The 12,691-nt window shown below is 40.2% G+C and overlaps 1 protein-coding gene across 1 annotated transcript in view; it reads left to right on the top strand.

Moving 5' to 3' along the window:
- Window positions 1-12,691, top strand: part of lrrk2 (leucine-rich repeat kinase 2) — a 160,452-nt gene that overhangs the window by 137,604 nt on the left and 10,157 nt on the right. The window contains exons 44-47 of the mRNA XM_043713611.2: window positions 2,710-2,904; window positions 5,041-5,234; window positions 9,467-9,539; window positions 11,056-11,237. Of these exons, the coding sequence (XP_043569546.1) occupies window positions 2,710-2,904; window positions 5,041-5,234; window positions 9,467-9,539; window positions 11,056-11,237 (644 nt within the window). The remainder of the gene's footprint in view (window positions 1-2,709; window positions 2,905-5,040; window positions 5,235-9,466; window positions 9,540-11,055; window positions 11,238-12,691) is intronic.

The raw sequence follows: 12,691 nt of genomic DNA, 5'->3' as shown, positions 1-12,691 counted from the left end.
CCACACTCGTGATGCTAACCACATAATGGAGGCAAACACTGCAAAACAATGCTGAAGAAATACTACATGGGCAGCATTAGAGTGCTTTGGGTAAAATGTTGAACTTGTGCCATACTTGCCAATTCCAGTGGTTTAGTAATTGTTGAAAATCCCAAAATAATTCAGAGAAAAGTGTAAAGTTCTTGCATATTCCTGTACCTTGATCACAGTGCTTTTTGTAGGATTTTGTTGTGAAATGACTGCATTGCTGCTTCAACAATCCAGAAGACTTCAAAACTCAATTTGGAACTACTTTTGCCACTTAAGAAATGAAGTAAGGCACTGTAAATGATTTGCCTCTTTTCTTTGGGGCCTATAAAATTACACATTGGACTGAGTTTTTAGTTTTCTCAAAATTTGATCAGATGAACCTGAGAATTCAGAAATGAGTAGAGGGGATTGGATGACTCATTTTGGGAGGTGATTGGAGGCTGATGATGTATTGGTCCCTGGGAGGCAGGGAGTGGAGAAGCTCAATAGTTGGGAATGTTGGAGTTTTGTTGACAAGATCAGAGGCCTCTGGATGGGAATTGCAGACTTTCAGGGAGGCTTGGGAGGTAGGTTGGAATGTGGACAACAACAGAGACTCCTCATGCCAGCTGGATCCAGGAGTTTGGTGGAAAGGCAGTTACATCCAGAATCAGCCAAAACTTCATTTAGATCATGCTGAGGAGAACTGCCAACCCTAGTGAAAATCAAAAAGGACAAAAAAAAATGAGATTTGAGATGTATGTACAGTCAAATTAAATCTGTATTGCTTCCTTACCATGTTTTACGTGCAGTTAAACCAAGTCTGCACCTCACCATATGGTAGATTCCTACCACAAACCCTTCTAAGTATAAGAATCTGCAGGGTCTAGTGTGATAGAGGAAAAATATTTCCTCATCTAATGAGAAGGGGCTCTTATGTCAAATAAGATGTTGGTTTTGTGTTGGCAACTAGTTGCAAGTTGTATTGTGTGATTGGCATTGTTACAGAGTTGATAAAGAGGACTGGGATATTAGGCTTCACTCCTTTGAAATCCTAGGTAAAAACAATGACTGCAGATGCTGGAAACCAGATCCTGGATTAATGGTGCTAGAAAAGCACAGCAGTTCAGGCAGCATCGGAGGAGCAGTAAAATCAACGTTTCAGGCAAAAGCCCTTCAGGCACTCTGCCTGTATTCCTGATGAAGGGTGGAGAGATATCTATCCACCCATCAGGCACTTTGCCTGTATTCCTGATGAAGGGCTTTTGCCCAAAACATCGATTGTACTGCTCCTCCGATGCTGCCTGAACTGCTGTGCTTTTCCAGCACCACTAATCCAGAATCCTTTGAAATCCTAAACTACTTTGTTCACTAAGCTATATGAAATCATCATTAGTGGCCAGTCTTAAGGTGCTTCTCAGAATTAACTGTTTCAAACCCTTCCACCCTTGCACAACAATGCACAACCTCATTATCAGATTTAATCTGCCTCCTTGAAACTGGTGGATTGTCCATTGACCTGGTCTTCATTGAAGCTGGAAATGGGCACATTGCAGGTGGCTTTGGTTTTGGAAACAAATTTGTCAGACTTTAATCCCCATAATTTTTGATTTTAGCCAAGATTAAAATTCTGCCATTGGTTGGAATATACTTGTGCATAATTAGATAATGATGATTGGTATGTTTTATTGAAACTTTAAATTAATGTAATCAACTTTTGATTGTGTCTATTTCTTGGATAGATTTTGCAAGCATTCTGCAGTTTTGGGTTTTAAATCTGAGGGTGAGCCGGTATTCCTATTTGTTGCAGGACATCATCTAGCCTCTTCCTAATGCACATAATTGCAGAGCATGAAGCTTATCAAAATATGCCACAAATTTGAGCATCTCTGAAGGCAGAGCTTACTTTGTTGTAAGGAAGTTGTACTTCTGTGTTTGGAGTTAAGAGAAATTACAGGGGCGATTGGACACATCCTTAGTTTCCTTGAGTTATACTATATTCTTGTTGGCAATGCTCTCCAGTCCATTAATTTAGAGGCAAAAGAACAGCAGCACGTCATACACTGTTAGAGAATATGTAAAGGCAGGTTTGATTCCGCCACTCTATAGAAAATACGAAAGAAAGAGTCTTCATTGGCTTACTGTCCTTTGATAACCAAACCAAGACCAAATCAGTGGCCCAGGCTAAGGCACAGCGGAAATGGGTTCAAATCCCAATCCTTAAGTTTGATTCATATGTTTGGAATATAAAGCTGGACTTGGTAATGGTGACCATGCTAACTATTATCAATTATTGTTAAAACCCACTTGGGTCACTATAATGTCCTTTTAGTAAGGAAACCTGCCATCTTACATGTTATGTGTGATACCAGATCCCCAGCAATGTGGTTGAATCTTAACAGCCCTCTGAAATAACCTGGCAAGTCACTCATTTCAAGATGGACAACAGGAATTAGGAATGGACGACAAATGCTGATGTGTCTGCTATGCCTACATCCCATGAAAAAATGAAAAATAAGTTGTAGTTTGGGACAGGAGAACTATTATTTATTTACTGAAGTGTAAAGATTTCAAGAGACATGTTGGAGAGACTTTTACAAAATATATACTTTGAATATTTTCACTATAAATGGCATCAAAAAATATTAAACAATATTGTCTCTCTTTAAAGTGTGTACTTATGCACCCTTTTTTCTGTAGGTATATGAGACTCTGAATTCAGCAGAGCTACTTTGTTTGAAGAGAAGAATGATAGTCCCTGGTAACCTCACAGCAGACTGCATGGTAGCTACAAGCTCTGTTTGCAGAAAGCCTCGTGTCTGGATTGGCAGTGGACAACGAGACAAGGCACAACTCTCCTGTTTAGAATTGGACACTGATGGACAGGCTATTGTGGTATGTAAAGAAGTGTAATATTTCATGAAAAATAAGTTGGAACTCCCATAAGGAAAATTACTTAGTAGACAGATGTTTGATCCCCTAACCTAGTAATAATGGTAGAGTACTGGGCCTTTAGTTTGTAGATTGTCCTCAAGTATAGTCTTACTGCTACTGATGTCCCACAGTGCCCTGTGCAAGCCCAATCATGAGTTGCTAGATCAGTTTGGAATCTGTTCCATTTCGCACAGTGGTTGTGCCATACATTGGCTCGTTGTAGAACGATTCAAATGAGTGAGTTTTAGGGAACAGGATAAATAGTATTAAGTCAGCAAGTTCTCAGAGAAGAAGAAACAGCAATAAGCCACAGAAAAGAGAAACAAAAATATAACAACACATGGGCTATAGCGGTTGTAGAAGATCACTTACTGTCTTCTTCTCAGGGGCAACTAGCGGTGGCCAATAAATGCTGGCCAGCCAATGATGCCCACATCCGTTGAGTGAGAGAAAAAAAATAAATAGGCATCAAACAGCCAGGCAAAATGAAAATTGATGAAATAATGAATGGTTTGTACAGAACAGAAATTGTCTTTCAATTTGTTATCCGTATATATGAAATGTAAAAGAAAAATAAGGAAGGAAGATATAAATAAGTCTGTGATATCAAGAAGCTGCTGTAACTGCAATATAACAGTCACGCTGTTGCACGTTTGGCATCATACTCATGCTGAGTAGTAAATTGTGAAAAAGCATATCATGGAACAGAATCATTCTTCCCAATGATCAGCACAAAACAAAATCAGAAATTGCTGAAAAAGGACAGCAGGTCTGGCAACATCTGGCAACAGGGTGGGGGGGGTGGGGGGGGCCCACTTACGCACAGAAGGCTGGAGGTGGCAATGTGAGCAGTGGACCCCCAAAGACCAGTAAGGTCCACCCAGACAGCAGGGAAACAGAGTCTGGTGGCACCCAGAAAGAAGAATAGACTGGAATGGAGGAGGTGGCAGCCAGCGGAGAGACACAGCAGCTGATCCTAGCTCTAACTGGGCAGATGGAAGCAATGGAGGAGAAGGTAATCGAGCAGACAGAGGAGTGGATACCTGTTAAAAACAGGAAGAGAAAATCCTGCCAGGCCCCCAAAGCCTCCCAGCAAAGGGGGAAAAGACAGCTGCACGAGGGAGGGACGGCCAGCTCTTCGGATGGGGAAGACGGGCGCAAAGAATGTCATCACCACCAGAAGAAGAGACAGAGCGCCGTAGATAAAGAGGAGGGCATTTCCTCCCAACCAGGAAACAACGGACCCCCCGAAGTCCACCCTCTACCCAGTGAGAACCAGGGGGTATCCACTGCCCCACAACTACAGGCAACTGAGAGCTATGATCCTCTGAGTCCCATTGTCAGACACAGAACTGGACGGTGCGGACCCTTGCTTTGGCTCAATGACCCCAGTGAGGGCCTGGATAACTACCTCAGCCCAGCGAAGGTCCAGCAGTTCGTGCTCACCATGGGGATGCAGACAGCTACCCCAGGGACAGGACAGTCAAATGGACAACGGTAACCCCATAAACTGGGGTTAAAGAAGGTTCATTTGCTATCGTATAACAGGGCACCCACTCAGTAGGTGGGTTCTGCTGAAGCCACAGCTAAATAATAAGAGACTGGATGGTTAATAAAGGGAACTGTAAATAGGATAACTGTAAATTCGATTAATTCAATCTGTTCTTTGTAATGTTAAGACATGCAATGTATATATCTTTGAACGACATGACAAATTGTACAAGTACCAAAGATTTATTTCTATGAATAAAGTATATTTTGAAATTAAAAAAAATATGACAACAAGGCCTATGTGTGGGGGTTGGGTTAAGGACATGGAGAAATTTTTCAACTCAATATTGAGTCCAGAAGGCTTTAGCATTCCCAAGTGGAAAATGAGGTGCTGTTTATTTAGTTTCCGCAAAAACTAATTCTCTCAAGCCATTAACTTGTGCTCTAACTATAAGGGGTCAGAAAATTGATACTATAAATATTTTTTCAGTGAAGGAGATGCTTATATGAAATGACAGTGAATAACTGTGTCTTATTCACATTATTTCCTTTGATCAGCATTGATTTAATGTACCTTCTGTTCTAAATGTTTTGACCCTTGACCAGGACATTGAGGATAACCGCATTTTGTGCCTAGCACTGGTATGTGTGATTGGCGAGCAAATTAATTGGGTTGTTGCAGGCACACAGTCTGGACATTTGTGGATAGTCAACACAGAGAACGTAAAATTTGTTCATCAACTTCGGAAGATGTCTGATTCTATTACCTGTTTGTATTGCACTCATCATTCCAAACATAGGTAAGTATCTACTTGAGCAGTTTTTAAAATGCTAACCGTGAGAGATTTGATTGATTGATTAATTACTATGCTCTTTCTCTTATAAAGTTACCATAATAATCATAATTTAGAATCTGAAATTTGACTTCCTTACTAGGTTGTTATGTATACAGCAGGATAGATTGATGTCTGGATATTAAGTCAAATATGAATTTGGTTTGCTGGGTCTCCCACAAGAGCTATTGAAGGCAAAACTTATCTGAACACTTCTAGTAATGTGTGATCAGCAATTTTTTTTATGGAAAACTATAGCATGATGCTCTGTAATTATGCAATGTATTTCTCTCACTTTGAAACTGAATGATACAGTCAAATGTGAACAGAAATCTGCAAAAAATGGTCACCTTTCTAAAAAATAAGCTGACAGTCCTAAACAGCTTTGATTAAAAACAAATCTTTGATTGTAATTTACGGATTGCCGAGTATCTTTGTTTGCAGCTGACAACACCAGACACACAGTGAATGTGAGATGGCAACAGGTAGTTATAAAAATAAAGCTTTCATATAATCAAATCCAAATAATTTTACCTAACATCCTTTAGTGTGAAAAAACTCATCAATCTATGTGATTGAATACTTGTACAGCTCAGTTGGAATTGAGGTTTAAATTAGATTAGATTCCCTACAGTGCAGAAACAGGCCCTTCGGCCCAACCCGTCCAAAGAGTAACCCACCCAGACCCATTTCCCTCTGACTAATGCACCTAGCACTATGGGCAATTTAGCATGGCCAATTCACCTAACCTGAAAATCTCTGGACTGTGGGAGGAAACCAAAGCACCCAGAGGAAACCCACGCATTCACGGGGAGAATGTGCAAACTCCACATAGACCATCCAGGAATTGAACCAGGGATCCTGGTGCTGTGAAACAGCAGTGCTAACCACTGAGCCACTGTGCTGTCCTGGTTCTGAGAGATAGGATTGACAAACATTTGGAGAGGCAAGGACTGATTAGGGATAGTCAGCATGGCTTGTGTGTGGGAAATTGTGTCTCAAACTTGATTGAAGTTTTTGAAGACTTCACCAAAATGATGGATGGCAGAGCAGTAAATATTATCTACATGGATTTTAATAAAGCTTCTGACAAGGTTCTGTGTTGTAGACTAATTACTGAAGTTAGATCACATGGGATTCAGAGAGAGCATACCAATTGGATACAAAATTGGCTTGATAGTAGGAGACGGAGGGTGGTGGAGGAGGTTTTTTTTTGGACTGGAGGCCTGAAACCAGTTGTGTTCTGCAGAGATCAGTGCTGGGTCCACTTTGCTGTCATTTATGTAAATAATTTGGATGATAAGGTTGTGGATGACACCAAAATTAATGGTATAGTTGACAGTGAAGAAGACTATCTAAGGTTACTAAAGGATCTTGATGAATTGGGCCAATGGATTGATGAGTGACAGGTAGAGTTTACTTTGGATAAATGTGAGGTATTGCATTTAGGTAAAACAAACAAGAGCAGGATTTATATAAGGTTTGTGTAGGTTTGTAGCTCAGGTTGAGGTTTCGGGTGTAGGTTTGATCGTTGAGCTGTAGGTTTGATATCCAGACGTTTCACTACCTAGGTAACATCATCAGTGGCGACCTCCAAGTGAAGCGAAGCTGTTGTCCCCTGCTTTCTATTTATATGTTTGTCCTGGATGGGGTACCTGGGGTTTGTGGTGATGCCATTTCCTGTTCGTTTTCTGAGGGGTTGATAGATGGTATCTAGATCTATGTGTTTGTTTATGGTGTTGTGGTTGGAGTGCCAGGCCTCTAGGAATTCTCTGGCATGTCTTTGCTTAGCCTGAACCAGGATAGATGTGTTGTCCCAGTCGAATTGGTGTTTTTTTTTCATCCGTGTGTAGGGCTACGAGGGAGAGACGGTCGTGTCTTTTTGTGGCGAGCTGGTGTTCGTGTATCCTGGTGGCTAACTTTCTTCCTGTTTGTCCTACGTAGTGTTTGTGGCAGTCCTTGCATGGAATTTTGTAGATGACGTTGGTTTTGTCCATGGGTTGTACTGGGTCTTTTAAGTTTGTTAGTTTTTGTTTGAGAGTGTTGGTGGGTTTGTGTACTACTACGATTCCGAGGGGACTTAGTAGTCTGGTTGTCATTTCTGAAACTTCTTTGATGAATGGTAAGGTGGTTAGGGTTTCTGGCTGTGTTTGGTCTGCTTGTCATGGTTTGTTCTTGAGAAATCTGCGGACTGTATTTTTTGAGTATCCGTTCTTCTTGAATACGTTGTAGAGGTGGTTCTCCTCTGTTTTCCAAAGTTCGTCTGTGCTGCAGTGTGTGGTGGCTCGTTGGAATAGTGTTCTGATACAGCTTTGTTTGTGTGTGTTGGGATGGTTGCTGGTGTAGTTAAGTATTTGGTCAGTGTTTTCTGTATACGCAGGTTTGTAGTTCTCCGTTGACCTTTCTTTCGACTGTGACATCCAGGAATGCGAGTTTGTTGTCGGTTTCTTCCTCCTTGGTGAACTTTATGCCTGCGAGGGTGTTGTTGATGATATTAAATGTCTCTTCTATCTTGTTTCGTTTTGTGATGATAAAGGTGTCATCTACGTAGCGGACCCAGATTTTTGGTTTGATGGTTGTTAGGGCTGTTTGTTCTTGTCTTTGCTTTACCGCTTCTGCTATGAATCCTGATAGCGGAGATCCCATGGGTGGTGCCGTTGGTTTGTTTGTAGATTATGTTGTTGAAGGTGAAGTGGGTGGTGAGGCACAGGTCCACTAGCTTCATGATGTTTTTGTTGGTAATGTGATTGATGGTGGTTGGGGTGTGTGTGATGGTCTCTTCTAAAAGTTGGTAAGTGTTTCCTTTGCCAGGTCGATGTTGATGAAGGTGAACAGTGCTGCTACGTCGAATGAGATCATTTTCGTCATCCTCTATTTTGGTGTTTTGATGATTTTTAAGAATTCCTGGGTGGAGTGGATGGAGTGCTGTGACTCTTCTACTAGGTATTTCAGTCTTGCGTGTAGTTCTTTCGCCAGTTTGTAAGTTGGTGTTCCGGGTAGTGAGACTATGGGTCTGAGGGGGGCTCCTGGTTTATGGATTTTTGGTAGTCCGTAGAATCATGGGGTGTTGGTCCCGTCTGGTTGCATTTACTGGAATTCCGTCATGTTTAATTGTCAGGAATTGTGTAATTTTCTTAGGAGATAGTAATTTTGTTTCCTAGTTGTGGGGGCGGGTCTAGCACCACCTGTTGGTAGGTGTTGGTGTCTGCGAGTAGTGCATTGGCTTTCTCTATGTAGTCCCTTCTGTTCAGGATAGCTGTGAGCTGACCCTTGTCTGCAGGTAATATAACGATGCTTTTGTTTTTTTTTTGAGGTTTTCTAGGGCTTTCTTTTCTTGTGTGTACAGTTTGTTTCCTTCCCTCTTTTGGCTCAGAGTAGGTGCAACTGTCTGTCTCTTGTTTGTTGTGTTTCTTTCATGAGTTTTGTGTTTCGATGTGGTTTCACCTTTTTAAACTTTGGACCAAATGAATCCTTCATCATACATTTCTAATCTAAAATGTTATTAAGGGCAGAACAGATGAAGGCAGCTACTTAGGAGGAAAGCTCTGGTCCAAACCCAATTGAAAACTAGCAAGTAGTTAGTGAAAATGGAGAAAGCATGGAGAAAGCCCATCAGCAAAAGAGGCACTGATATGTTGCCACTCTCAAACTCCATACCCACCAAACATTACATTGATCATTATGGTAATAAGGACACTGGCATATCGCTTAGTACCTTAGGTGATTTAAGTTGCAGTTCTCACTGTAATGAAAGCAAAACAGAATATGGGGTACATTTGACATGGTCATATGCATTTTGTATCTACTCCCCAGACTTGCTGACCTTAGGACAATCATTGAAAAGAATAACACAATACCAGGTTATAGTCCAACAGGTTCATTTGGAAGCACGAGCTTTCGAGGCATTGCTCCTTCAAAGGGTAGCTGTCATATTCCAAATAAACCTGTTGGACTATAAACTGGTGTCGTGCGATTTTTAACTTTGTCCACCCCAGTCCAACGCCGGCTCCTCCACATCATTGAAAAGAATAGAATTCTTCTTTTATCTTGGGATATAGGAGTCACTGGCATGACAAGAATTAATGTCAATCCCTTGATGTAATTCTTTCTCTGTGGTAGGGTACTACAAACATTCTGATGGACAGACATTGAAAATGGTGATTTTTACATACTCACCAAATATTTTCTGTTGTACCTAGCAAAGAAGACAATTTCCTGTTGGTGGGAACAGCAGATGGAAAGCTTGCTGTTTTTAAGGATACAACAGTAAAGGTAAACTTGACTTTCATCAAAATACAGAAGCCTTGTGTGTAAATACTTAAAAACATTTCACGAAGTATGACTCAATCCATGTCATGGAATTTTTTTCACACAAGTTTTGATTCAACTTCATTCACAGCTTTGCTTTCCTTAAAAAAATTCTCAAATGTACTGTTGTATCCCAAATCCATTCCATGTTTCCTGTGACTGTATATTTGAGCACCTTTCATCTTATTTCTGGTTTTCTACAATTTTACAATAGCCTTAATAAAAGTTACAAATTATATCCTATGTGACCCTGTAACAGTGATAAACTACCTTTTTGTATTCTTGTCATTTGGTGTGCAGCTTTTGACCACACCATTCTGCTCCAATGCATTTCTGCCATTGTCCAATTATGTGGGAGTGCCCTCATCTTGTTTCATTCTTATGCAACAACTTTTTTCCTATTCCAGACCAATCCAGAGAATCATCTGCAATGATTTTTTTCTTGTTACTCTCATATAGTTAACTACTGCAAAGCCTTAAGATATCTATCAAAACTCTTCCCTATTTCTCACCTACAAGCCACCCATTAATGACATTATCTAAAAACATAATGTCAGTTTGCACCAATACACATATCACCTCACTGCTACCTTTCTTGGTCATGTGTCCCTATCTCCTCTGCTCTGATTTTCCAGACTGTTCGTCCAACATCTAATATCAGATAAGCAGCACATTTCTCCAACTAAACTTTGAGAAGACAAAATCCACTGTCTTTCATTTTTCAGTTGCTGAAAATCTCATCCATTTGACTGTTGATTCTGAACTTTGCTCTTCTGGCCAGCTTGCCATCTTCCATTCCCTCTAATATTGAATTCATCCAAAACTTCGCAGCTTGCATTCAGGAACAACTTTGCCCATTGTTCCTCTTATTGCGGAGCTACTTGGACCCACAGGCCTCAATTGAATATCTTCATCATTTTAAAATCCCTGCTTGTCCCTCCCCATTTCTGAATCACTGCTTTGTGTATACCAGATCTCTAAATTCATCCAATTTGACATGTTGTGCATCCCTTATTCTATACACTTCATCATTTTTGGTCAGGCCTTCAGTTGTGTAAAATCTAAGCTCTGGAATTCCCTTGCTAAAGTTCTTCTGCAAGCCTTTCTACACTCCCCTCTGCCCTCTTCTCACTTACCCCTTTCTCTTCCTTGCCTCTCTCCCTCATTAATCTTTTACCACCTTTTCTGACACTTGTCCTAATACTTCTCCCATTTGAAGGCATCTTACTCAGTTTGCTTAGGACAAATCCTGTTCACTTTTATGGTGCACTTGTATGTCTGCATGTATGTAGGTTCTTCATTTGAATGGTTTACAAAACCAGCAAAATTAATTGTGGTGTATTATACGTGCATTTTCAAAGAGGTCTTGCGGCCTCCAAGTATGTGAATCCAAGGATACTCGAGCAAAACTTTTGAACCTGTGTGATCCTACACTTAAAGCAACACACATAGTAATTAGTGTTTTATTCTGATCTGACAGTACCAAGATGGCGCACCCCTGAAGGTTGTGGATATTGGTGACATCAGTACTCCTTTGGTATGCTTGAGCATATCACTCTCTTCAGAACAGATAGCTTTTTGGGCAACCTGTGGAACAAAGATCATATCACTTAGCAGCAATTTTACAGTTAAGAAGGTGATAGACACAAAGACAAGGACTCTGTAAGTTATTTTAGCATAAATTTAGCATGTTTTGGTTTACATGGAATTATATAAGCTGATTATTTTCAGTGGCTTTTTTCATAAAAATGTAAATGAATTGTTAAAATATTGCAATTTTGTCATCTGTATGTGATGGTTGTCATCTTGTCCTATTACTGTAGCTTCCAAAATGAATCTGTTTCTCATAAGTTTAACTTTTCTTTTGTTTTTTAATCGATTCACTTCTTATTTGAAAGTTTGATCATAAAATGTAACAGAACTAGGTGAAGGATAATAACTATTCTGCCGACTTATTTTAATTTATTTTACACACATGTTGAAGAAAAGAATGCCAATTAAGACTATCCTTTTAGGAAGAGTTTCAAATTGCTAGACATTTATCTTTCAACCAAATTAACTGTTATTGTTAATGAGAATGTTCTGAAGCTCCGGTTCTTTGACAGAGATGAAGTAGGGTGGCACGGTGGCACAGTGGTTAGCACTGCTGCCTCACAGCGCCAGAGACCTGGGTTCAATTCCTGCCTCGGGCTACCGTCTGTGTGGAGTTTGCACATTCTCCCTGTGTCTGCGTAGGTTTCCTCCACGTGCTCTGGTTTTCTCCCACAGTCCAAAAAAAAATGTGCAGGTTAAGTGAATTGGCCATGCTAAATTGCTTGTAGTGTTAGGTGAAGGGGTAAATGTAGGGGAATGAGTTTGGGTGGATTGCTCTTTGGAGGGTCGGTGTGGACTTGTTGGGCTGAAGGGCCTGTTTCCACACTGTAAGTAATCTATTTCTTGTTCCTTTGTAATTAATGATATGTGACTATGGATAGGGTTATATTTTGAGGTTAGCATCACTTTAAAATTGCTACAGGATTAAATCCTTACTTGTTTTGCAGTTGAATAAAGTCTTTGGCCTCCAACAGTTTCAAAGTACAAAAGTTGGAAAGCAGGATGCTATTTTTACAAACTAGAGAGAGAATGACAGCTATATTTTGACTAACGAAGCAGAAGCTTGTCAGGAAATTTTCTGAATCACTGGACCTACCTCAACAATATATACTCTGAATTCTGCGATTTTCGTGCATCACTGTATTCCAGCCCTTTAGATATGAAGGCCAGTATTCTATTAGCCTTCTTGACTATGATCTGCATCTGTTAGTGGCAGTTTAAAGAGCTGTGCACTTGAACTTCCCCCAACCTCGATGGACGTCCACTATATTTAACTTCGTGCATTTTTAAAAATACCCTTATCTATCCCTTTTTGTCAGATAAAGATAACCTCACACTTGCTTATTAAAATCCATTTATTACAGCTTTACCCATTCACCTAATCTATCAATAAGCTGTTGTAATTTTATGCTGTTGTCAACATTGTCTCCAATGAAGGCCAATTTTGTGTCATTAGCAAAAGTGGATATTTGACTTTTATTGGCATTATCCAAGTCGTTACTGAATATTGTTAGTAATTGAGG

Source organism: Chiloscyllium plagiosum, unplaced genomic scaffold (genome assembly GCF_037043375.1).
Source record: "Chiloscyllium plagiosum isolate Xiang-an unplaced genomic scaffold, Cpla_swu_hap1 HiC_scaffold_23, whole genome shotgun sequence".
Taxonomy (NCBI): domain Eukaryota; kingdom Metazoa; phylum Chordata; class Chondrichthyes; order Orectolobiformes; family Hemiscylliidae; genus Chiloscyllium; species Chiloscyllium plagiosum.
This window is presented reverse-complemented; position numbering and strand designations above follow the sequence as displayed.